At 39.2% G+C, this 27,613-nt stretch overlaps 2 protein-coding genes across 37 annotated transcripts in view; one reads left to right on the forward strand and one right to left on the reverse strand.

Moving 5' to 3' along the window:
* The window catches only part of Raph1 (Ras association (RalGDS/AF-6) and pleckstrin homology domains 1), a 98,190-nt gene extending 88,287 nt beyond the window's left edge, over positions 1-9,903 (forward strand). For 3 of the 8 annotated variants that reach the window (XM_057754684.1, XM_057754711.1, XM_057754694.1), the window contains one exon: positions 2,103-9,013. In XM_057754684.1, the coding sequence (XP_057610667.1) occupies positions 2,103-4,088 (1,986 nt within the window). In that variant the 3' untranslated portion in view covers positions 4,089-9,013. Of the gene's footprint in view, positions 1-969; positions 1,040-2,102 lie in introns of all 8 variants that reach the window. The other 5 variants (XR_009055980.1, XR_009055981.1, XM_057754740.1 and 2 more) reach the window with 5 other exon arrangements.
* Positions 9,904-10,386: 483 nt separating this feature from the next.
* The window catches only part of Abi2 (abl interactor 2), a 98,307-nt gene continuing 81,080 nt past the window's right edge, over positions 10,387-27,613 (reverse strand). For all 29 annotated transcript variants that reach the window (XM_057761577.1, XM_057761575.1, XM_057761589.1 and 26 more), the window contains 2 exons: positions 22,608-22,781; positions 10,387-14,709 (listed from right to left, as the gene is read on the reverse strand). In XM_057761577.1, coding sequence (XP_057617560.1) covers positions 14,534-14,709; positions 22,608-22,781 — 350 coding nt within the window. In that variant the 3' untranslated portion in view covers positions 10,387-14,533. The remainder of the gene's footprint in view (positions 14,710-22,607; positions 22,782-27,613) is intronic.

Consider the following 27,613-nt stretch of genomic DNA (forward strand, 5'->3'; position numbering starts at 1 on the left):
GCGTGAGGTTTTGTATTAACCCTATCTACTGCACACACAAACTTCTTAAGATTTGAGAGCGACCTTAGAGGTTTTCTTAGCTAAGTAGTCCTCCATCAGAGAGTCTCAGAATTCCTGTAGGAAGGATATGTTCTGGCTGTAGTCACCACTTCAAGCAGAAAGGGTATACCATCATCGAGGATCCAGGGGCACCCTGGCCGGACTCCTGATTTTTACAGTCATCATTTTGTTGTTTTGTTTTCTTATGGTTCTTTTGGTCTGAGTCACAAATACAAACACATCCACAAATGAGAATCAAAAGGAACATTTAAATTTGTCCTCAAAACAGATTCATTACCTAATTTTTATATGTGGTTGATTAACTGGCGTGGGGGTGGGAGGTATGAAAATGAGTAGTTAATAATTGGTTTTAATGACCTAAATTCTTTAAACACTGTTAAAATTCCCTTATTAGAAAATTTTAATAATTCTTCAATCCTAGAACCTTTTCCCTCAAGTACTAGATATTCAACCTAGGACCTTGCACATGCTAGGCAAACACTCTGTCACAGACCTATGTCCCAGTCTTTTTTTATGTTTTCCTAGCTGTCCTGCATTGTGTAATCCTCCTGTCCCCGCCTTCTAAGTAGGACCGTGTCAACAGTCCTAGTTCCTTGTGAACCAGTTTAGGTGAACATAATACTCTAAGCACATACTAGAAACAATATTCTGTGTAATTTTCCCTGTGTAAGTAAAAAAATCTCTGCCTTGGCGGGGGCTGTAGCTCAGTGGTAGAGCACTGGTCTAGCATGCACCAAACTCCAGGTTATAAAGCTACCTACTTGTCACATGTGAAATCAAGGAAAACAGAGACTCTGTGATTAGGAAACAAAGTCTGTCTGTAGTTTCCGAAAGCGATTCAACCCTGCTATGCAACAGTGTCAGTTTGAGTCTTGATCCTGTGTGTTTCTTCTGTTACCTCGGTCTCAGGTGCCACATGAGAAGGCCCGCACAGCTAAGGTCAGCAGGCCTGAAGCAGCCAAGACAGGGTCAAGTTAAGGTCAGGGCTGTTCTCTGAAATACATTAACCTGGGTGACGCCTATAACCAAATCTTACAAACTAATGCTTTTCATGTACAATTTTTAGAGAACCATGTGAACGTCCTGATAGGCATTAGAATTCAGCTCTGTCAATGAACACTTTAGTTCTAAGTACCTTCCGTCTCAATCAGATATCATTTGTGATTGAAAAGAGTTCACAGAAATAAGAGCCCAAAAGGCGTTCCCAAAGTTACTAAATCAAAATTCCTTCATTTCCTTATTTCAGAAGTCCTTGAGCCAGAGATTTATTTATACATGGTTGGTTCAGGCAGCGAGCAACCGAATGTAGTCATTTCGGCAATACTGATACCACCCAGACGGCGTGGTTGGCAGCTTACTGGCAAACCCTAGCTCCTACTTGATGACTTCTTTTAGTTCTACAGAGTTTCTTCTTATTTTCATCTGGCTTTTTCTGTGTGATGTTTTATCTTTTGCTGTAATGTTTACAGCACATTTCTTTATGTACTTCCTAGTAAAGCAAACACAAAGAATGCTCCCCTTACTCGTACTGCTGGACTTCTGTGCATGTTGGATGCAACACTAGTGTGTCGAGTTCTTTCATTCCTGTGTGACTGTGCACAGCTGCTGAGCATTCTCACACTCGTGTGTCAGCTTACCCTAGGACGGCATCCGAGTGACGTGGATGCAGTCATGGACTGAAGGTGAACTCTTGACCCAGGAGGACCTAGGGCAGGGTTTGTGAAAGTCCCATTGCCAAGGTCAGAAATCACCTGTCCTGTTACCCAAATGACTTTACAACGGGAGCTTGTTCGTAGACTATTAGTCAGTATAGATGTTAAAAGAATATTGCAGGGTAAAACAAATTTTCTGCATCCTTGTTACCTAGAGAATCAGATTTTAACCTTCCTGGCATTGTCTGTCTTTATAATTACCAGCTGCTGCATCCTCCTCATGCATGCCCTAGATCCCTTGCTTTTTAGTTTGATAGAGTCAAAGCTTACCTCTGTAACTGTTTTGTTGTGTTTTTCTCCCTCCCACTTCCCTTTTATACTTCCTTTTAGGCCAGAATGGAATCTATGAATCGGTCCTACACTTCACTTATGCCCCCTCTGTCCCCTCAAACTAAGATCATCACCCCTTATACTGCCTCACAACCTTCACCCCCTCTGCCTCCTCCTCCACCACCACCTCCTCCTCCTCCGCCTCCACCACCTCCACCACCACCTCCTCCTCTCCCTAGCCAGTCTGCACCTTCTGCAGGCTCATCAGCCACCATGTTTGTCAAGTACAGCACAATCACCAGGCTACAAAATGCAGCTCAGCATTCAGGGTCCCTGTTTAAGTCTCCGCCACCCCCAGCGATGCAACCTCCGCCTTTAGCTTCACAGTCCCTCAAGGCTCAAATTGTGGTGCCCCCCAATGGAGTTATTCCTCCACCCCCTCCTCCTCCACCACCCCCAACCCCTGGTTCAGCCATGGCCCAGTTAAAGCCAGTGCCATGTGCCCTATCCCTGCCACAGTTCTCCCAGCCCCCTCCACTGAAGACTAATCAAGTTCATCAAGTGGCACCTCCCACACCCCCACCAGCTCCTCCCATCCCTGCAGCTGTCCCTCCTCAAGCACCCCCTAAACCCCTGGTGACCATTCCTCTTTCAGCCAGCACCAAAACTGTACCGTCAGTAGTGGCACAGGCTGTACCACTCACCCCTGCACCTCCAGTGCCCCCAGCAAAGAAACAGCCAGCTTTCCCCATTTCTCACATTCCACCCTCTCCCCCTGTTCAGCCTGCTCCATGTCCACCACCAACACTACCCAAGCAGCAGAGCTTTGGGGTGAAGCCACCCCCCTCTCCACTGTCCCCCATGCCCTCAGTAGTGAAGCAGATAGCCAGTCAGTTTCCACCTTCCCCCACTCCTCCGCCTGTGGACTCACAGCCCCCAAAACCCCTCCCAGCAAGTGTCACCCCACAGTCCCCTCCTGCCGTGAAAGCAAAGCCCAAGTGGCAGCCCAGCTCAATCCCTGTCCCTTCTCCAGATTTCCCTCCTCCCCCTCCAGAAAGCAGCCTGGTGTTTCCTCCTCCACTTCCTCCAAGCCCAGCCCCACCCCCACCCCCACCCCCACCCCCAGAGCCACCCGTGGCTTCACCAATCCCTGACAAAGGTGGATCTCCAGGCAAAAAGCCAAGTAAGATGTCCAGCCCTGGGGGAAAGAAACCGCCCCCAACCCCACAGCGCAACTCCAGCATTAAGTCTGCCGAGCACCCTGAGCCCAAGCGACCCTCGGTAGACAGTCTAGTCAGCAAGTTTGCACCGCCAGCAGAATCGGGATCTCCCCACAAGGAGACCCCACCTCCTCCTGCAGCGCCTCCCAAACCTGGGAAACTACACCTTTCTGGAGTCAATCTCCCTGGAATCCACCAGCAAGGGAGTGTGTCAACAACGCCTTCTGTTCTGAGTGGGCGTGGAAAGGACTCCGTAGTGGAATTTCCATCTCCTCCATCCGATTCTGACTTTCCACCCCCTCCACCTGAAATAGAGCTTCCTCTGCCCCCTATTGAGATTCCAGCCATATTCTCGGGAAGCACCTCCCCCAAAGTGGCAGTTGTTAATCCTCAACCACAGCTATGGTCTAAAACATCTGTGAAGAAGGCCCCGCCCACCCGGCCCAAACGAAATGATAGCACCCGCCTCACTCAAGCTGACATCTCTGAGCAACCAGCGATGACCACAGTTGTGCCACAAGTGCCCACCTCTCCCAAATCCAGCCTTAGTGTCCAGCCTGGATTCCTAGCTGATCTTAACAGGACACTGCAGCGCAAGTCTATCACGCGGCATGGCTCCCTCTCCTCTTCACGAATGTCCAGAGCAGAACCCACAGCCACCATGGACGACATGGCACTACCCCCACCACCACCAGAACTGCTGTCTGACCAGCAGAAGGCTGGCTTTGGAGGCAGTCATATTTCAGGCTATGCAACATTGCGAAGAGGACCCCCTCCTGCTCCCCCTAAAAGAGACCAGAATACTAAGCTCTCAAGAGACTGGTAGCCACAAGACTTAATATCTATAATCAGTTCTACAATCAGTTTACCTGATCATCTGTGAATCCAGGTGTTCAGAGCCTCCTGATATGTTATTCAGGTAGTGTCCAGCTGTATGTGTGTTGATTGTGTGTATATACGTATGTATACATCTGTGAATGTGTATATATGGAGAGAACTGATTCTATTTATTTCTTTTGCCTCCTAATCAGAAAAGAGGGTTTTGTATATTTTGAGCGGAAGGAGACATAGGAGGAGCTATGTTGTCACTTATAATTTGTTTATCATATGGATTGGACCAAAATCTAGAAGGTATTTTGTAACTGTCTGTTCATGTGCCACCGTGCATGTGTTACAGAAGAAATAGATGGACAGTTTCTCAGTTTGAGGATGTCACGAGAATGTTTGCTATATCAGTAGGGCTTTTTTGTTTTACCCAGTTGGCTGAATTTAGAACTGCTTAACTGACACTTAAATTCTACATATAAAGGGGCACTTTAATTCAGGAAAGCCTTCCATAGACAGAACGGGTAAATGGCCCAGCAAGGGGAAATGCTGAAGACACTGTGGTTGTACATAGGAAAGTCATGGCGTTCTAGTTGCAATAGTTCTGCCATGAGCCCAGCCACATCTTGAGATGTCTTCACAGGTAAGCTTTTTGCCTAAAACACAAGAAATATCTAATGCTATAATCCTAACTACTTTCAGTAATTGCAAACCTTCATCAGTTTGGTTTCAGGAGTCTTGCTTTTTTGTAGAATGTTCAGCACACACTGTAATGTACTGCCCCAATAATGTCTTTGGGTCATTTATTTACCTTCGCATATAGTGTGTACATTACAGACATTTGAATTTGTGGATAGTAGAAATATGAAATATACTCCCTGTGCCCAGTGTAGTACATTATTAAAAACAAAGTCAACTTCTGCAATGCCTTCTTTACAAGTTGTTCTCCACGAGAGATAAAGAAGACAAGACAGTATCATTCATCGTGTTTTAATGCAAAGAATCCATTTGGGATAGGACTATCATGATCAAAACGAGTTTTCACAATTTCATCCATAGCTACTAGAGCTGCTAAGATCTTTTCTGTTTAGCTTGAGTGTAGGGCTTTTACAGGTGGCCAGGTGTTCCGATGGAGCAGTGCCATAGTCCACTTAAAGCAAGCACGTACTGACGGCTCTACTATGTTCACAGTGTTCTCTGCACTTTTGGTACATGAGAAAAGCGTGTACTTACCAACTTAGAGTGATAGGCTGATGGGAAAGAAATGCAATCCTAGTTATTTATTTATTTATTTATTTTTGGTTTTTCGAGACTGGGTTTCTCTGAATCCTAGTTATTTTTAAGCAAGAGAATAAAAGCTGTCCAACCCACTTCTTACAAATGAGCACATCTTGTAAAGAATCTGTGCCTGCTGTAAAGATAACCAGTGCCAAATGCAGAAATCTTTTGGTCCTGTCCCTCAAGCAGAAAGTAACGCTAATGAATCTGGATAAAGAAGATAGAATAATTGGAGAAGATAGTCTTCACACTGTGGCAAGTTTCACTACCCTAATTTCCAGTAAGGAACTGCACCATAAAGATGTGTAAGTGGCAACTCCCACACATCTCTAGCCACTCTTCAGATAGCCATGCAGTTAGGGGAAAAAGACTAAAAGTCATTGTACTTTTTAAAAAACCCTACTTAGATTTTTTTTTTGATCTTTGAAATTGCTCACCAAGTATTTATGTGCTTACAATTCTTATGATTATGAAATGATCTTTAACATAACTGCAGTTAGTTTCAACGTGCACAACAAATGTATTTAATCTGAATACAGATGCCAAGCCACTGAAGTACTTCCTCGTACTCATCGACCTGCAGTTCTCCATTCAATCTACAGAAAACCAAGAGTGCAGATCCCTGGGGTTTATCTCTAGGGTGTTTCTGTTTTCTTTTTAAATTAAGCTAGTTAGGCAACTTAAGATTTCCTTGAGCGCAAAAATATGTACCTCCAATCTAGATTGAACCCAAAATCAACAACCTTCATTTTGTCAATGTGGACTCATGGGAACTCCACGCCCTTCCTGAGGCACCGTCTGTTCTAACTCATCTTGTGACAGCATGCAGTCCCTATAGCTCTCCAGAGACAGAAACAGCTGTTAATTAAAAACAAAACAATAAACCAAAGTGCCACATTCCTATTTTATTTCTCACTGCTTAGTGATGACATGTAGTTTTCTTTCTTTTTCTCTGGTGTGTCCATGGACAAGACCTACTGCCAGCCAACACTAGTTCTGTGCCTTCTTCCACTGCCCGTAGCGCAGCAGCTCCAGCTCGCACGGCTTTTTCAGGCAGTGCAGGGCCTGTGGAGGCTGCCTGGACACTAACAGTGAACAGAGTGAAGGATCTTTGCTCCTGAGGGCAGACAGGTGCTTTTCAGAATTGGTTTGGTGACATCCTCAATTTTTATTATATAGTAATTTCAAGTCTCTTAGTACTTAAAGTTTGGGCACCAACTCTGAAGCAGCCAAACCTATTCTCAATAAAATGACCTAACGGTGATCCATAGGTGCCGGCATGAGTACACTGTATATTAAGTCTCCCCTGCTTGGAATTTAGTCCCAAAAGATTTTAATATGCGTTCTCTCATCTTTTAGTCACTGTAATTCTCATCTGGAGGAAAGAAGGTCTGTTTCAGACATCTACTTAACTGTATAACACTTTTTTTTCCAATGTCTAAACTTTTTTAACATAAGAAAGATGGCTGGATCTTAAAGATTATCAAAAAGATCTATTTTCATTAGACAATGAAGAGAGATAACAATGGGTTTCTGTTTTTGCTTTTTCTTAAGTCGTCCAAAATCAAGGTGCTCTTACCCACTGATGGTATATCTTGCAATGGGCTGAGAACTGTTTTGGGTCTCCTCCCTGTATTGTACTTTGATAAATTAGAATTGAGAGGTCACAGTAATTCTAATAGGGTAACAACTCTAAGGTCTGGATCAACAGAATCCAGGGTTCAGGAGCTGGGCAGCAGTGTGAACCGGTTCCTCAGACTTCCACAGAACATGTCACCTTTGCTACTCAAATAGAGCAGTTTTATGTTACAAACACAAGGGCAGTGTTTAAGCAAATAAACCCATTCAAAGCATTTTCCCTTATCACCAAAACTAGCAATATAACCGATGCAATTCCAGATTTTACCCCAGCTTAGAACAATTAAAACAATGCCCTGTATGATTGTGTGATGGCTTTCGATAAAACTGGGGTAATTATTTTTGTTTATACATGAAGATGGCTTTCTTTTAAAAAAAAAAAAAGTCCCTTTCAAATTGAACCGTTAATTTTTTAATTTTAACTTTTTATTATCTGTTATATGTGACCTCTCTCAAAGTTGACCCAAAGGGAAATGCAAGGTGGGGGGATCCCACCATCTTTCAAGATGGTCCTTTGAAAACCTAGTGAAAACATGTTACCCTTTAATACTCTACCATCAAAACTACAAGTGTAAAAGACAACTAAAATTTAAGTATAGAATTGCTTAATGAAGCAACATATAATGTGTTGGAGGGCAGGGGGGCTCTGGTTTACTCTGAAGTTAACCATCCTAGACAGCTGTCTGCTATAATCCCCAGTGCCTTGAACTCTTTAGAGGAAAGCATGTAAAAACAACAAAAACAACCAAGTAAACTTTGAGGTGCTAATGAAAGAGGGGACAGGTAAGTATTTCTGAACTTTTGGCAGAAATGGAGGGGGATGACTGTCTTGTATTACAGGAGTTTTCATCCACCTAAATGGAGTCTGTTTTCTACCAAAGATAGAGAAGTGGCTCAAGTCAACAAAGTTCTATTTAAGAGCTGGCCAAATTTGGGAGCTTGTTGTTCATAAGCTATGAATTTCAAGCAAGTGATTGTTAAAGCATCAACTTCTTAGGAAGACAAGGGAAACAGGGAATACATTTTTAGAAACTATCCATTCATTAAATTTGTTACAATTTAATACCAAAAATGCTGGTTTTCATATCCCACCTCCTAGTTTTTCCTGTATTTGTAAATAGTCCCCCCTAGAAAATAAGCATTAATTGGAATGTTTGAAATGACTTTGCTTAGTTTTAATATCAGCCACTTAGTGAACTCTTCCTCCAGAGCAGAGATAAATAACGTAAAATATGATTAGTTTGTGCTAAGTGTTGTAAAAATACTGTTTGCTCTCTTCACTGGGTTGTTGTCTCCTTTCCCTGTTTTTTTTTTTTTTCTCCCAAGAATGGAGTCCAGGCTCACTCTGACGTCTAGCTGTGAGAATTTTGTCATAATAGATACAATAGTATACTTTTTAAAGGCATGACGATAACAAATGTACCAGAAAGAGGTCATTATTCAGAAGATTATGCACAATTTGGTAAAGATGAAGTTGTGGATTTCTTTCAGCCTTTATTATTTTCTTCTGCATAAATGTACACTCATTTCATCATGTGCCTTGCTCCCTGATTGTGCAAAGCTGTACACACATACATACATACACACACACACACACATATATACACATATATGAGAAAGAGATGTATTCATTCAGTACTACTGATGATGATTTTTGTTCTACTGCTGGATTAAGTCTCTGAGTTCTCACTTGTCATAAACTATTGTAGCAGCTCAGGACAGTGGTCGGATAGAGTAAATTTGTTTTTGTAGTTGCATATTTTGTCATCAAGCCCAATCATTAATTAAAAAAAAATTAAATAGATTCCATTTAAACACAAGGATTTTGAGTGTTTTGGATGAATACCACTAAGAACCTGGTTTTATAGGGCTGGAGAGATGACTCAGCTGTTAAGAATGCTTTCTGCTCTTCCAGAGGACCAGAGTTCAGTTCCCAGCACCCACGTCGGGCAACTCAAAACCACCTATAACTCCAGCTCCAAAGGATCCAATGTCCTCTTCTGGCCTCCAAAGGCACCTGAACATGTGTGGCATACATGCATAATAAAAGTAAATTCTTCAAAGAACCTGGTTTTAAAGCTTGTTGTGTCAGGATACATTAAATGTTGTAGGAGAATTAACTACAGTTCAGACTGTTTTGCTTCTTTACAAGCCATTAAATATTACTAATTAGGGAGTGATTAAGGGCTGAAGAATAAAGGTGTTTGCCAAGAGCCCTGATAATCGGAGTTCAAATCCCTGGAACTCAGGTGGGTAGAAAGAACCAATTCACACAAGTTATCCTCTGCCTGTGTACACATATACAATAAATGTGTAAAAATATATTTGTAAGACGGGCAGTGGTGGTGCACACCTTTAATCCCAGCACTCAGGAGGCAGAGGCAGGTGGATCTCATTGAGTTCGAGGCCAGCCTGGTCTACTGATGAGAGTTCCAGGCCAGTCAGGGCTACACAGAAGAAAAATTTTGTCTTGAAACCACTCCCACCCCCACAAAATTGTGTGTGTGTGTGTATGAGAGAGAGAGAGAGAGAGAGAGAGAGAGAGAGAGAGAGAGAGAGAGAGAGAGAGAGAGAGAGAGAGAGGAGAGGAGAGCCTTTTTGAGTATGTGAGCTAGAACTATAACTTAAGAATGTTGTGAACCAGCATGTGGGATTGCAAACCAAACCCAGGTTCTCTAAGTGCTGTTAACTGTCGAACCATTTCTCTAGCCCTTGATCTTTTTATTTTGTATAGAGTACAACTGGGTAAAAACTAATGCCAAAAAGGATCCCCCTCCTCCACCCCTGCAATGACTTGGAAGTACAATTATGTACTGGGACTGCCATATCAAGTGGCATATGTTTAGTTACAGACTGCAAATCACCTTACTATTTATCATCACACTATAATAAAAGTTATTCATCATCTGTCAGTGCTCAGTTGTGGACCCTTTTATTTATAGAGAAATCTTTTTCTTGAGAACATCCTTTGAAAATGCTTCAGTTGAGGTTTTCCCATGGAACTGACACAGGCAGTGAGGACTATGGACTTACTTACTTGTAAGGCAGCAAGAACTGGAGCAGTGTCCTTACTCTGGAGATTGCATTTATTACTTAGACAAATCACTAGAAAACTTCTGTCAAATTATCATCTGGGATCTTAACCAACACTTATGTTTTTAATCAACCTCATTTCAATGATGGAAAAATTTACACTTAACAAAACTTAGGTATATTTGGAAAAAGCAGTTTATAATTAAAAGTATTTCAGGCACCAAACTTATTAAAGGTTCGACACTATTCAAAGCCTTAGGTAGGTAAGTAACTGAATAGTACCATCAATGCTTAGAACCATGTTAGAAAGAAGTAGTGAATACATAAATAATTCTGCCAAGACACTGGGATATACTTCATGTGATTTTTATTTGGGTCAAGTTCTTAGTACACAGCAGTAATTATTCCAAATACAATTTAAAAAGTGAATGTCCCTCATTCTTCTGGAGGTGCTCAATAGCGCACATAAGGAATGTTACTGGCAACACTTGCCCACTCAAGTTGCCTGAATGGTTTTTACTCAGTACCACCAACTCTCTGGGAGCTATAAAGTGTTAACTGGCCAGATCATAAATTGTTTACATTCTTTTTGTAAACCATTTCGTTAAGAAAAAAAGTACATGGACACAAAATATGATTAAAAACTGCTTTTCCATAGAATTCTGGACTTGCAAAAGAGGCTTCAGTTTAATGTGAAAATAAGCTTTTTGTCTTACAAAAAATGTAACATGTTTATTTGCGAGGATCATTTACACAGCTATGCCCTGTCATTTCATTTGATTTTTTTAAAATAGAGATTCTCAAAAAAAAAAAAGAGAGAGAGCATAAAGTAAATTAGATAGCAAGCTCAATGCCTCCACTCAGTGACTTTGTAAGGCTCTCTCCACTCTGCTCCTGCCAGTGTAGAACTAAATATAATGCATTCTTACTACACACAGCTGTATGGAAATGTTTCTACGAGTGAAGTTTTAGAAGGGTAAATGATTATTTCTACTCAGGTTGCACTTAAGCTTGAAGCAATGTGAATACTTGGGTGGTTATTTATCAAAACATGGCATATCTTTTCAAGTGTCATCCAAAAAAACAGGAAATGTTACTTTCTAAAGAAAAAATAAAGCATATTTAATTACAACAGTTGGTACACTGGGGAGAAGACTGAGTTCTAAGAACTAATAGCTGTTTATCTGAAACAAAGCATTTAACCCCATTGTTAAAGTGACTGGAACAAGCATTTTAAGGCTTATGAGTGTTAGAGAAATGTCACCTCCACACTCATGAGTTCCTGGTCAAAGCTATTCAGAAGTAAACAACTCCCACTCATTTCAAAGATTTAGCAATCATTTCTTCACCAAAGCCCTTTCTAGAAGTAAAGGTGGCCTTCAGGACACACCATGTTCTCTCCATAAGGAAAGAGGGTAATAAGGTAAAACAAGAGTTATGCTGCAGCAAGGTGATCTTTAAAGAAAATGAAAAGTGAAAAATAAAAGCAAGCTATCGTTTTGATGCCCCATGCATAAGAATCATCATAAAACTGTTAATGAGTCCAACTACATTGCAGATATCAACTGTAGAGATGCACAAACCAGTCTCTAGCTAGGCAATACACAGCAGTAGTAAGGGTAAGGAAAATGTCACCCAGCGGCTTTTAGGAACAGCAAAATCAGCAGTCCTGTACCAATCCCAACATGGGAACAGCAGATGCCTCTTAGGAAGAGAGAAGGAAGTAACCAAAAGGAAAATACTGTAGGAGACATCTTTAAAAATTCATATTTATTCCAAACACAGCAGGCTGAAATTGGATCTAGATTTCAAAACATTGGCACTATTTTTGTTTCTAATTTGCCTTGGCTATAAGGTCAAGCACAAGAATGTATTTTCACTCAGATCCACTGACCTTCAAATATTAATAGCAAAAAAGAGACAAATATCCAGTCTTGTTTTTTCTTTTTTTTTTTTAAGGGTAATCAGAAATCTCAAGGAAGACCAATGCCTTAAAAGCACCTGTGACCTGGAAAAGCAGTTGCTTACTGGTCTGCAAAGTTTCAACATTCATTTAAAATTTCTAATATCAACTGCATTTTAGTTTATGGGCAAATAAATGGGAAAATTTACAATAAAATAGGAGATAACCTCACAGCATTAATAGCATGCAATCTACAAAATATTACATACATTAAAAGTCTCCAATTACAGTAGGCCTGGTTCATTGTTACAGAGTATCCTTCCAAGACAATTTATAGAATTCAAAATTGTAAAAGTTCAAAAGATGAAAAAAAAATTCAACAGATCGCATTTTTTGTTTGTTTGTTTTTGTAAAATCGCATCAGTACTCAGTAATACAACTGGAAGGAATCAGCTGACCTGTGGATTCCCCTAGTGCAAGTATCCAGCACAAAGTGTTCTCTGCAACCTTAACTCAATAGGTAAGGTATATTCCTTGCCCACCACCAGCTCTTTCCTGGGTTTCCAAACATCATCTTACTAATCCACTAAGCTTGATCAGCAAATGGCTACTTAAATAATCAGTGCAACTATTTTCAAAAGTTTCCACGTACCAATACAAGCAAAGTTAAACATGTTCATATATAGTCTTGCTGCGCCCATAATGGAGCTAAAGGTTCCAAGGACATCCAGGGACATTATCCTGAAGATAGTCAATATGACCTAACGAAAGTATCAAGTGGAAAGTATACTAGAAGCATGTTAAAGATGAATCCAAAGTGTTCAGAAACATCTAAAAGTATAATGGCTGAAGTATAATGTTTAAAAAAAAGAAAAGAGAAAAAGGCTGATGCCTAACATTCTAATGATGCTCCTGCTTATAATCCTAGTTTTGGGAGGCTAAAGCAGGAGGAACAGCACATCTGAAAACAAACAAAATCCTGCAATTTTAAAGCAAAAAAACAAGTCTCGGACAAGAAACTGGTTGAGTCTCAGTTACACAGCAAAGCTCAGATAACAGATCTTAGTGGAGTTAGCTTATGCCTCTACAACCTGCTTTTCTTCCCTTCTACAACACTTTTTCATTTTTCAACCAAATTATCCTAGCATCACTATCCAGCACATTCAAGGCCTGCATCTTAATTAAACATAGCGATTATTTCCTCTTTTAAGCCTTCAGGTGAAATTACCTGGTCAGATTCTTTCTGGCCTTTTCATGGGACTGGTAAGAATCACAGGGAAGCTTTGGTTCTAACTACAACCGGCCCGTCACCATGGCACTCACCTACTGGGCAGCAACACCCCTAATTACAGATGTGATTGTTAAAACCACCAGATGTGCAAACACCACTAAATATAAATTAATCGTAGATGAGGGAGTTGCCCATTATCTGAAAATCACAGTGACTCTCATCGGTGTGACGGGGTTAAGGATTTTGTCCTATTAGTCTTTTATACTGCACTCGAGTCTGAGTCACGAGGTGCAGATCTTCCTAGGATTGTCTACTTTATAGTCCAATCTGTTCTAGAGCTGAGAGAATAAAAATGACTCCACATCAGCTAACACCGCCACCGACAGCAATCCAAGGGCACAGTAGCACCTGTCATTCCCAACTCAGTGACTGTCAAGAGACCGGACACCAAGTCTCTTCTAAAAAGGAGAAAAACAATGTTTTTAAATACCAAAAGGGCAGGAATAACTGGTCTGACTTCCTGACCTAAGTCCTTCCTGAAGGAGCACTTAAGGTCAAAGGCTGGAGCTCTTCCCTTCAAAGCCTTAGGTAGCTTTGTGTCCAGTTTCACACATCTGCCTCACATTTCATATCAGGTTCGCCGGCTGTTATCAGCAATGCAGCCTCATGCAACAGTACATTAAAATCAAACTGTGGTGACTGTTTGGGAGTGTGGGAATGTTTGGAGACTCACATTTTGTCATCCTTATAATCTACAAACAGGACAGGATGCAAGGGAGTTCAGTATTAACTCACCTAGCACACTCCAGTGCTAAGAGAACACAGGATTTACAGTGTTAAAAACAGCCTTTGAAACAATCAAAAAGTAGTTAAATATGGTATTTAAACACTAATTCCTTCCTCTTTGCATGAAAGAAAGGGGCAAGGGTGCCCACTGGGCCATGAGACTAACCCCAAGGCAGAGGCAATGAATATCCAATGTCACAGATTCTGCAGGAAGAGAAATCCAAGGGTGTACAGTATTCCTGAGAAAGAGCCCAGACTTTTCTCAAGCCAGTCTTGGTCTGATTTGTTTTAGCTCTATGTTCATGTTGTTATGCCTTCCATAGAATGAGAAATGGTCACATTTTCAATCCAGACAGTGTCGGGCAAATAACAGCAAGAAGATCCATTTGTTCAGACTCAAATTTGATTTTTTTTGTTTGTTTTTAATATTAGGGGATGAACCAAAACATAGAAAAAAGAAATAACTTCATCATTTGTATGCTTCATTTGTTTCACTGGGAGGCAATTCCCAGGGACTCTAGCTAATCTGAGAAGACCTGACTGACTCTCTGAGAGGGACGCACAGCTGTGCTGAGCTTCACTCTGAATAATGCATGATGGACTCAACGTAATTCCCGGGGAAGAGCCCAGTCACTCCATTCATAACGCCCTCATACCAACCATCGTCGTTCTTCTTGATGACATAAATAATGGCTCCTTCCTGAAAGGACAGCTCATCTTCCTTGTCTTTTGTATAATCATAAATTGCCACAACTAGGGGGAAACACAATAGGGTGTGAATGAGAACACCAGTCCTGTAAAGACAAAGCCACATCAGCACTCATACATAGCGACTTTCTAAACATTACTAAAAACATGAATATAAATTTTAATCAGCTAAATCTAGTATAAATGGCAAACAAACCAAAAAAAATGTTTAGTTAAACTTACCCTTCAATAAAAAAATCAACTACAGAGAAGAAATCTAAGGATCATGAAAGATAGCTATTCATTTAAACTTATACTAAAAGCCGGGCGGTGGTGGCGCACGCCTTTAATCCCAGCACTCAGGAGGCAGAGGCAGGCGGATCTCTGGGAGTTCGAGTCCAGCCTGGTCTACAAGAGCTAGTTCCAGGACAGGAACCAAAAGCTACGGAGAAACCCTGTCTCAAAAATCCAAATAAATAAATAAATAAACTTATACTAAAGGCACCACATTGTGTAAAAACAAATGTTTATATTTAGATATTACACTACTGTTTTGAGATATATTAACAGGCAACTGAGAAATGAGACAGTCTAAAGGAACAGCATGGACTCTAGTTATAGTAGCACAGGAGACCCTATTTTTTAAGGGTCAAAATTAGTAATCAACTAAAATTTTTAATTCTCCCAAACAATGCTGTTTAAAATTACCAATTTTCATTCCAGGGAAACATAGACATATATAAAACATGTATGTTAGACATCTGGCTATTTCTGTGTAGTTGTAAGCAAAAAACTAATGGTGCTTGTTACTTTCTCTCAATGGCTGTAGTACTAACATGAAAACACTGTAAATTCCAAGGACAGCACCGCATGGGAGTGTACTATAAGAAATACTTTAGCTAAGCAAAACGAAACATTTCATTTTAAATTTAATATGAACAGTGTTTAAAGACCAGAAGAGGGAAAGAAAACTGGAGGTGTAAGGAGAATTCAGGAGGGAAGAAGGTGGGACAAAGAGATGGTTTAACTATCTTCTCTCATAAAGATAACAAACATCACATACTGAAAACTGGAGATGCTCACACATCTGTTCCCAATACAACACAAGGACTAGACATCTAAAACAGATTTATATTCAGCCAGTAATAAGTATAACAAATATACATTTGAAGGTAAGTGAGAATGGTCTGGAGAAGTATTGATAAAGGCAACAAAGACACTGTAAAATGTCAGCAATTGGGAAGCCACTGAAAAAAATCAGAAGGTAACCAAGTTACCCATCTCCATATATTTTTGTATTATTTTGTTGTGGACTGAGGTGATTTTACTTACATGGAGAGTGAAGGTTTGTCATAAGGCAGTAAAACCCTGTCCAAGATATTTTGGAACTGATGTACAATCTGCCCTGGGGTAACCAAAGTTGACTTTGTCATTATCACTAATAAATTTAACTTCTTAACAATGCAATCTCAGTTAAAAGAAATTTCAGAATTTATTGTGGATGGTGCTACTATGAGAACAATACCCCTCTGTTAATGAAGCTATGTTTCCTCTGCCCTCACAAGGCTAATGAAACTTCATACAAAAGTAACTAATAAACCTCCTGGTCCTTTTGAGATCCCCAGTCCTCTCATCCTGTACTGCTTGGCAATGATTACCTAGGCTCCCCGTCTTGACACCTCCCTCCAGTTTCTACCAACAATGTCTTCTATTTCTCTTGAGTTTCGCTGAATTTCTACACAAGCTAGGAAACCAGGAGTTTGTTTTGCCTTCCCCTAATACTTTCCCTATAAAATTCTACTTCATGAGTCTCTGAAACCGAAGCACTTCCTGTTGTGGGAATTCCTGTCCCATGGTTCTTATCCCGGTCATGTATCCCCAGAGGAGACCATACCCATTGGACCACGCCACCCCAATACAACTGGCTATGGATCAAATTCCCACAACACTTCCTCATCACTATCGTCCTTACTAGCCTTTCAACAGTACCTGAAAGCAGTATGAGCACTGACTTTTAGACTCTTCTTGACTTTCAACTCCTATGCACGTTACTTCCTGATATTATGGTCAACCATCAATCAAGTAATGGCTCTTAGTTCCCTTGTACCCTTCCACTTAAAAAATACAAAACAATCTGGATGGCAGGGAAAAAGACATTCAAAAACAACTGACCTTTACTAAGCCAATCTTTCTGAAAGTCAAATTGTTCTCGTCTATCTTTCTGCAGGCCTTAAAATGGAGATATCAGCTAACACATCCTAAAAAAAAATGCTTTTAAAAACAGTATTATTTGGTTTGTAACAGGTAACTCTGAAAGCGCTGAAATATCTGAGAAACAATGCACTTTGTCGGCATTTCTCAGTCCTACATTTACCACACGGAATGCTAGTAAATAGAGCGCAGAAGCTGGCAAATCACAAAGCTTAGGACAGTGGGAGAGGGGTAAGCGACACAGTTCAAATCACAACTCTCACTTCCTAGCTCACAAGCCTACTTAATTTTTACTAAGCTTTTTTTTTGTGATTTTCGAGACAGGGTTTCTCTGTAGCTTTTTTTGGTTCCTGTTCTCAAACTAGCTCTTGTAGACCAGGCTGGCCTCGAACTCACAGAGATCCGCCTGCCTCTGCCTCCCGAGTGCTGGGATTAAAGGCCTGTGCCACCACCGCCCGGCCCCTAAGCTTTTTTTTTTTTTTTTTTTTTTTTTTTACTTTGTGGAAATTACAATAGTTCTCACATTTGTTACCTGAAAGTACTGTCACATTAAATGTGGTGATTCACACACACACAAATAAATCATTATTAGTTTATTAATAAGTTTTGTGCTGTGACGGGCACAAAAAGAACACATAAAAATACGTGTCAGTCTGGGTATTAAGGTATTTAATCCAGTACTTGGGAGGCAGAAGCAGGTAGATCTTGGAGTTCAAGGTCAATCTGGTCTACACAGTGAGATCCTGTCTCAAACAAAAAAAAAACAAAAATTTGCCTCTACCCAAGTTAAGTCAGAATACACAACCCCGTCTTGACAACTACACTGATACACAAGGAACTGAAACGAAACTTATGCCGTGGTTGTGGAGGCCACAGCCTCAGGACCACACAGGGAACTGCAGCAGACTGTCCTGGTGTTTTGTGAAGAGAAAATTCTGGTGGGTCTTTATTTGTTTTTGTTTGGGGGGAGGGGGGATGTCTGTTTTTGTTTTACAGAATCTTGCTGTGTTGCCAAGGCTAGTCCTGAACCCTTAAGATCAACTCTTATCTTCCTTTCAACCTCCCAATGAACTGGAATAAGAAGCTCAAGGTGAGATCAGAGACTGTTGCTGAAGGAGGAAGACGTAGGCTTCCAAGGTCTCCAGCAGGCACTGGCTTCAGAGCCAGGCATTAAGGCTTGAGATAGGAAAACAAGTCATTAAGCAATGGCCTCAACATTTATTCACAAATAAAAGACCCAACCATAAACCTGAATAGTTCTTTTTGTTTGCAACAAGAGTAAAGAAGTATTTAGTTGGCCTTAATGTTTTGGTTTTGGGGTACCTGAAATTTTATTTTTTAAAAAATATACTTCAGTTAGCCCCTGAGGTGCAATCCTTTTGTTTCTGCCACCTGAAAGCTGGGATTACAGATCTATGCCACAACACCTTAATTACTGCTTTGAAAGATTGAATATTAACAGAACCTAACCTTAGAAATATCGAGCATATTCTTTTAGACTTCAAAGAATTAGCTGAACATAAAACATTCTTTTGAAAGCCTCTTCAGATTTTTACATGCCCAGGGAAGACTTAATTGTGTTTAAAGTAAACTTCACTGTGATTCTAAAGGAATAACTAAATTAGCTTCTCAGAGCTGTAACACCTTTCCTACAAACATGTTTAAATAAGCTGGGGGCACTCCTTACAATTTAAGGTATAAGTTTTCACTCCACCTCCCATATAAGCAGGCTTATAGGCTTTCCTGCCCTAGCATGCCCAATTTACGTTACTGACCTTTTAAGTATTTCATAATTTTGAGATTACAAAGGTTTTGTAAATTTAGTCTTCAATTATTGCTAGTATATCAAACCACTTAATTTCCCATAATGACTAGTAATAATTTTGCTTTTTAATTCTATCAACTCTTTTCACATATTTAAGTTCTCAAGAGAAAAATTCAAACATTTTTGCTCTTTTCCCCAATATCTACACCTTGATGACTTCCTTCTTTGCTCAGTGGCTGGGGTTTGAAATCTTGGGAGATATACTTATTCTTCTCACATGGACACAATGTTCGTTTAGTCGATGGTTTTAAATTGATGCCTTTTATTGGACTGAAGCAGCTCTTTCATTCTTACATTTGAATTTTCATTATGAATCATCAAATGGTATTTTTGTACAAAATATTTCTTACCTTTAATTTTTACTTTTAATTTGTGAAGAAAATTAATTACAAAGGTTAGTTTTTCAACTGTTAAATCAAGCATCCCAACTCTAAATTTTACTTAGTCACAATCTATTATTATCCATTTCCTACACTGCTAGATCTCATTCAATGAAAACTCTAAATATTTTTCTATTTGTTTGTTTGAGACAGGTTCTCACTATGTAACTCTGGCTATCCTCGAACTCAAAGATCCTCCTGTCACTTCCTCCCTACTGTTAGGATTAAAGGTTTGTGACACCACGCCCAGCTTCTATTTTTACAAGATACTTTCAAGGATTTTATTTCTGGCTTTTATCAGTTCATCCCTTTTCCATAGCTCATCAGATGCACTGCCTCCATTTCTATTTTCTGTAAAGTTTTCTTCATAAACGTCTCAGGTTGGAACTGTGGCTTAGTGGTTAAGAATACTGGCTGCTCTTTTAGAAACTCAGGTTCAGCTCCTAGCACCAAAATGGTGGCTCACACCAGCCTAACTCCAGCACCAGGTATGTGCTGTAGAATATTAAGATATGTCACATTTGTTTATGCTATGGGATATTTTTTAATGATGCAAAGATGTGTTACATTCTTTTATGTTTCATTTGTTTAACTCTATAAATCTGTGTTACTTTGCCTGTCTAAAACACCTGATAGGTCTAATAAGGAGTTGAACGGCCAAAAGCAAAGCAGGAGAAAGGACTGGTTGGGCTGGTAGATAGAGAGAATAAATAGGAGAAATCCTATTATGGTCGAAAGTGTACTTTCTATCATCTCAAGCTTTATTTATAGAGCCCTTTTATAGCCTAAAATACAATCTATATAAACAAAAATGAATTTAGTATTTTAAAGGAATTTACATTACGTAATTGCTTGATGAAATACCTCATACTTCTCAAAGGCAAACTTATATTGTTCATGTCTTTCTATATCATTATTGATTTACCATTTCTTTTGTAAAAAGATATAAGCAGGAATACTGAAGTCTAACTAAAATTATGATTTGTACTTTTTCTTTCACTGTTTTTTAATTTTTTTATACAGATAAGATTGCTATGTCTCCTTTACTGAAATAACTCAATTATCCTTAAGAATTGTCTCTCTTATTGTATATAATATTTCATGCTCTGAAATCTTTGACCTTAATTCAGCTAACCTAGCCTTCTTTTGATAAACATTCTTTTAATTTTTTTCCAATAGTATCTTTTTAAAGTGGGTTTCTTATAAATGATATACACATTTGGTCTTAATATATGAGACCAACTCTAAACTTTTATCTGAGGTCCTTTAACTACTTTGCTGTTCAATACACATATGTATAGGCTGTATTTCCAACTACCAGCTGTATATTCAAACCCAACCTGTCTGGACTGCAGAACTGACTCAGTGAGTAAAGTCATCAGCACTCAAGTTCATGCACAAAGCAGGACAACAGCGCATCTACAATCCCAGGGCTCCCACAGCAACATGGAAGGCGGAGGCAGGGCTACTAGTCTGGCCTACATAATGACAAAGGTCAAGAGAATTTGTCTCAAACGAGTTGAAGGTGAGCCTGATACCAAAGACTGTCCTCTCAGCTCCAGAGTGCGTCAGTATGGACTCACAAGATCTCTTTCGTTAATTCTGTCTCATCACCTGTTTCTCTTCTTGACTCTTTTGGATTAAGTAGTTTTATTTTATTCAACTCTTCTATTTGCATATAATCTAAACTTTGTTTTCTGTCTTTTTACTGCTTATTCCAAAGCTTACATTATTTACACAGTCAGACATGTTTATGCACTGTGTATTTAAGATATACTAGGTCACAGGCAGTCTATAAACTTTATGGAGATTTCCCTTCCATTATTTGTCTCAGTGAAGTCACTTTCATATCTGTTCTAAGAAACTATTTCAGTTATCTTTAGAAAAAGTTTAAAATATGAAGAATATGTGTATACCCATATACCTACCATTTACTCTTCATTCTGCTTTTGCAGACCTGACATTTCATCTGATATACCTTCTGTATCAAAATCTCTTTTAAAAATCTCTTAGCATGTCTCTGCTAGTCACTTTCTTTTGGTCTGTAAAGGTCTTTAAAAATGGATACTTAGCTGTGCGGTAGCGGTGCACAACATCAATTCCAACACTTGGAAGGCTGAGGCAGGTAGATCTCTCTGAGTTCCAGGACAGTCAGTACTACATAGAGAGATCATGTCTCAAAGTAAATAAAAGTTAATAATAGTAACAATAAGAAGTACGGTGTTTGTGCTAAAGAACTGTAGACTGACATTTTCCTTCATTGCTTTAAAGATGCTCTGCCTCCGACCTGCAGGAAAATTATGCAGTTACTGCTTTCTTATGTAAAGAGTTATTTCTCCTCTAAACATCTTTAATATCATTCTATTTATTAGTAGTTTTTAGTTATTTATAATGGGCCTTAGCAAGATTTTCTTTGTTTCTTCTACCTGGAGTCTACTTCTTGATGCCCTGAATTTATAGTTATTGTGGTAGATAACTTCCAAATGATTTCTGCTTCATGGTACTTGAGTCTTTATGCCAAAACTCACTCCCTACATTTGGCTAAACTTACTGACCTGCTTTTATTAAAGTTTTTTTTTAACTTTATTTTATGTACCAGGAAGTTCTGAACTTCCATGAGACTGTAGGTAAGGCTCCAACTTCTTTGAGTTGCCTGGTCATGCTGATTCATCACGTCAATAGAACAGTAAAACGGGATTCTGTAACATGTTCTGAGACACAGTGGGTGCCTACTTTGGTTTCTTTAACAGAAAATTTCCTTCTACATCAACAAATTTCTCCCTCCATTCTAATCTAGTTAGTTTTTTTTTCTTTTTTCCTTTTGAGGCAGGGTCTTAATCTGTAGCCCAAGCTGACCTGGACCTCACCATGTAGCTGAGCCACCATGTACAGCTCAACTGGTTGATTACTCTCCAAACTTTGAAGCTCCTGGTCCAAGATGGAATGTCATGGTCACCTAACAGAGACAATTTTACACACAGACAGGCACACACAACAAACACTGTTCTACAGAAGAGATTGAGACATCATTCTTTAAAAAAAAGTTTCCTATGGAGATAATCAAACACATAAAAATAACTCAAAATTAATTATCTAAAAGTCCAACACAGTGGTACACACCTTTAATTCCAGCATGAGACAGAAGGATCAAGAGAGAGCAACATGGACTACCTGGTGAGACTGCTTCCAAAAGAGGAAAAAATTAAAATAATAATGCTGCTGCAGATGGATGAAAGCACAGGGAGAGAAATAACTTGGAAAAATAATCATCTTTCTAGGGGATTCCAAAGAAAAGACTACTTGTTTTTTGATTTCTGTGTTATACAAACATTTGGAAAAACCAAGTTCAATAGTAACAGACAGAAATAAAATTTTACCAATAGCCTTCAAAATTATAATCCTTATAATCTGACAGAAGAGCAAAAACGGAACAAATAATACAAATAAATAAAGTTTTACTTAAAAATAAAAAAATAAACAAGACTCTTTTCTGTACCAGCAAGTCTCATTTCTGCTTTTTGTCCTTTCAGATTCCTCCTGACACTTACCCTTTTCCAAATAAGACCTTGGAGCCCATGGTGGGTCCTCTTCAGCATAAGGATCACTGTACTCAACCACAGCTGCTTCCTCCTCCTCATAATCTTCTGGAGGTGGTGGTGGAGGGGGGGACTCATCAAAGACTGGTTCTTCCACAGGTGGGGGTGGGGGTGGTGTATCTGAAACTAAGAATTTATCAAGCTGACAAACTATAAATTATGCAAAGTTCAATATTCATCTAAGCTTCTATATTCATTAAGTATAAACCCATACTCAAAAATAATCATCTTTCAAGAAACGAATAAGAGAAATTTTCCCACCATTATGATATTTTAAATTGCCAACCATGACTTCTCCCTCCTTTGAGTGTTGGTGGTGCCGAATGGGTTTTGGTCAGAATACTGTTAATGGGGCCTCCACAACCTTTAATCATCTTTCTAAAGAAATGAGTACTATATATTTGGCTTCTATATCCTAGTCAAGGAATTATCAGAGATATTAGTAACTTGGATAGTCACAATCACCTAAGAAAGTAAAGTGAGTCAAAGAAATAGTCAAATTTTTACAATCTACTACTTTGTTCTCAGTTTTCTGCATACATACTCAGACAGATTCCCACTCTAACCCAAACTGGCCTCAAACTCACTGCCCGACCCCGAGTACTGGAATTATAAGGATTCTCCACACCAGCAGTCTAATTTTCAGTAAACAGAATTGTATCAAATTGAGGAGGAAAATCACTAACAACTTCGGATAACCTGAGTCAATAAAACATTTTGTTTGTTTGTTTGTAGAATTTAAACTAATTCAGGTTTAGTCGTTATTTAAAATTTCTTGAGACTACATGTCCATATTATTAGAATCAGTCTCATCACATTGTAGCATGTAACAAAAACAAAATCATCTTCAAACCCAGAGAACTCTTGAAATTCTTGATACATATTTGAATACAACAAAGAAAAATAAATTTACATTGACCAGCTACTCAGTTTTAATCATCAACACTTACTCTTACTTATAAACTACCAAAACTGTACACATGAAATTCTCTGAACAATCAGTCGTCCAACATCATCCTCTGATAGTTCAGTGTTCCTCCATTTTGTACTTACCTACTTTATAAAGAGTGTCTCATTAAAAAATCTTTACATTGGCTTAGGGCTTCATTTTCTTGATGGCGGGGTAGCCTTACCATGTAGCCTAGGTTGGCCTTGAACGTATGTCTTATGTTTTAAAATTTTTAGGTTTTGGATGGGGGGGAGGGTCTTTATAAACGTAAAACACAAATTCCTGCTCCTAATATATCCTTTATTTGAATTTTCAAATTTAATGTCTCTCATATAATGGTGCGAAAACAACAGTGAAACTTGTGTCCATTCATAAGAGACTGAGTACAAAGAAACAGAGATCCTACGGACTTTCAGGGAAATCAGAGAAATGATGCTATAAGTTATTCAGAATACCAACTCTGATCATTTTTACCTTCTTTATAATCCTCAGAGCCAGGCTGTTTTTATTTATTCAGTGTGACAGTTATTCAGCTGGAACTGTAAAATATATTCTTTACCTAATTTTTCCCTTAATTTATTTTTCATTTCTCTGATTCTGAGGCTCAATTCAAGACCCTTACACATCCTACGCGAACCCTCTAAGCTATACCCCAGCCACGGTGTTGTTTTTAATTCTAATTTTGTGGAGGTGGAAAGAAGATTAATGTCCCTATAGCAACAGACAGAAAAGCACCGGACTTTCCTCTGCCTATTACCTTAGAAGCTACACTATACTTATGGAATAAAATTTGTAGTTTTTAAGTAATGCTTCATCATCAGTAGGTAAATACCACCCAAGAGCCTCATGTCACTAGGAATGAGTTTTGCACTAAGGAGAGGATGGTGGGCAAATGTCACTAAGAATATGGTGGACAGCTGTCACCAAAATGTGATCAAATTTTGATTTATAACTAAATAGAGTGAAAATTATAGCAGTGTATATCAGAGATCAAACTCTTTATGTGGGCAGAAAAGGCTTCCTGAGACCTGAAGGATGAGTCAAGTTAATGTCTGGAGGTAGCAGGGCATGGGGAATAGGGAATAGACATTCAAGTTGGTTGTAAAGAATAAAAGTATCTTTTTTTTCAAAGTACATAGATAAAGCAGGAAGGAAAGCTTCAGAGAATCATCCAAAGTTAGACAAGCGGAGGAAGCCTAAAAGGACTCAGCACAAAAGGGTTTGCTGAGTTTGGGCCCTACTTAATCGTGCTGATGTGGTCTTGTACCCTGTAAAGATTTGTCATTTACATTGTTTATTAAAATGCTCATTGGCCAGTAGCCAGGTAGGAAGTAAGGCGGGGCACCCAGAATAGGAAATTCTGGGAAGAGGAAAGGCTCAGTCTGCAGTTGTCACCCCAACACAGAGAAATCAAGATGAGAATGCCTCATGTGGCTAACAAAGACAAGAATTATAGGTTACGGTAAGATGTAAGAGTTAGTTAATAAGAAGCCTGAGCTATAGGCCAACCAGTTTATAATTAATGTAGGCCTCCGTGTATTTTTTTAGGACTGAACAGCTGCAGGACCAGGCGGGACGGAAACCTCTGTCAACAAATGGTACCAACATGGACATCTATATCCACATAAAACCTGAGCGAGTTTGAGAAGGAATTTTAGACACAAAAATAACAGAGTTAAGCATGGCTTTTTGGTAGCAGCATTTTCTTGGATGGGCTCTATTTGCTAGAGGCAAGTGCATCTTATTTAAGAGAGGCTTCCTGACTCAGCTTAAGCTGCAAAAATCTTGCAGCCTTTTAAACAGCTCTGCTACAAAATACTTAAATGGTGCTTATGAAAAGCCAACAGCATGCTTCTTGGTGGTGATAGGGACCTGGAAACTCCATAGAGTTGTGACAATAAACATGGCTCCTGCCAGTACCTCTGCCATGAAGCTAGATTTTCAAAGCTAATGGGGTGGAGCCAGTCATCAAAGCCATGGCTTTAATCTTAGCCATATCACTTAGCAATGACTCATGTGGTCAGAAATGAGAGATATACAGTAAGGATAGATTCAGACAAAGAAAACCTCTAAACGGTTTACAGCATATTTTAAAATATATGTAGGCTTAGGAGAGAAAGGAAAAAGATTAAAGTCTTTTTTTAAAAAAAGAGTAGTTGGGCGTGTTGGCACACACCTTTAATCCCAGCACTCGGGAGGCAGAGGCAGGCGGATCTCTGTGAGTTCAAGGGCAGCCTGGTCTACAGAGTGAGTTCCAGGACAACCAAAGAAGCACAGAGAAACCCTGTCTCCAAAAACCAAAAATTAAAAATAAAAGAAATAAAGTTTAAAATAAAACCACTTTAAGATAGAAAATACACAGAGAATCTGGATACTGTATATTATTATGTTGTCTTTGAATTGTTTGATGGCTGAGGTAAAAGCAACAGCAGCTAAAAGACATTTGATTGTAAATGTTGTGGGATCAATCCAACATATATATTTTGAAAATGCCTTGACTTCAAATTTTAAACAAAAAGATATGTTACTCTAGAGAAGAGGTTTTGCTTTTGTTTCCACAGGAAACCAGAGCCTGTGGATTCATTCTGGGTTAAGAAAAGTCAGGTTTGATCAAGGAAGACCCCCTGGGAAATCTCCAATAGGAGCAGACGGCCCAGATGATCCAACATTTCAGAGAACCTCTATTGGGGTTTCCTCTGACACATCTAGAACAGCCCAGTATTGCTGGCTGAGATGATCAAGCCTCACAGAGTATTTCAGTCAGGACTTGTTCATAATCCTAAATTTTCTTTAGGTCCTCATAAGATTATCAGTGCCCCCAATCAACAGGAAGTAGCCTGGAAAACTCACCCACATTCCCCAAAACTGGATTATGGATGTGTCTTTGTTTAGAGCATTGATTACAAATTGTTACGGATAATGTCAGGAAGAAAGGTAAACAAAGGAGATTAGATCCAGAGTTCCTGTCTTAGAAAGAGAAAAAGTGTGTGTGGGGGGGGGAGGGGAGAAGTGCTACAGGACAATGGTCTTGTGCCCTGTAAAGATTTGTCACTTGGATTGTTTTGATAAAACACTGATTGGCTAGTAGCTAGGCAGGAAGTATAGGCGGGACAACCAGGCAGGAAGTGTAGGCAAGGTAGTGAGAACAGGAGAATTCTGGGAAGAGGAAAGAAAGGCTCAGTCTGCAGTCATCACCCAGACGCAGAGGACGCAAGATGAGACTGTTTCACTGATAAAGGTACCAAGCCACATGGCTAACACAGACTAGAACAATGGGTTCATGTAAGATGTAAGAGTTAGTTAATAAGAAGCCTGAGCTAAGAGGACAACAGTTTATAATTAATGCAGACCTCTATGTGTTTCTTTGGGACTGAACAGCTAAAGGACCAGGAGGGATAGAAACCTCTGTCAACAGGATGTCATATGAGAATTCTAAAAAATAATAACAGGGGTATATTTACACATTTTATCACAGTGTAAGTAGTTTAATATATTAAATAATAAGTACTACAAGTGATTCCAGACTCTTCCACATATTAAATTTAATGCAAAATATATTATTTCCACAGACTATCCTTAAAATAATGCCTAGGAAGTCTTAAGACGATTCTAAAACAAAGATACACATCTTTCCTAGGTGCATGTTTTAAAGAAAATAACATTTCTTTGAATGCATAAGCCCTGCCATGACTGTTAAGTCAATCCCAGTATACCTCATACACAGGGAAAAAGGCTTTTAAAATACTAACGGTGGAGCTATAATAATGTTTTACAATTGTCCATCCAAGCAGCAAGTCTTAAACACATATGTACTTAAATAACATTAAAACACTACTTCTACTCATGAAATACTTGATGTTTCTACAAACCTGACAACTTTCACTAATTACCTGTCAAAGTAAATGACTAGTTTCATGATCCTACTTAACTTTCAAGTCCAATTTTTGAAGAAGAAAAAAAAAGAAAATATTCTGATTATTAATCTTCAAAGCCAGTTTCAAAATCTGAA

This window comes from Chionomys nivalis, chromosome 2, assembly GCF_950005125.1.
Source record: "Chionomys nivalis chromosome 2, mChiNiv1.1, whole genome shotgun sequence".
Lineage (NCBI taxonomy): Eukaryota > Metazoa > Chordata > Mammalia > Rodentia > Cricetidae > Chionomys > Chionomys nivalis.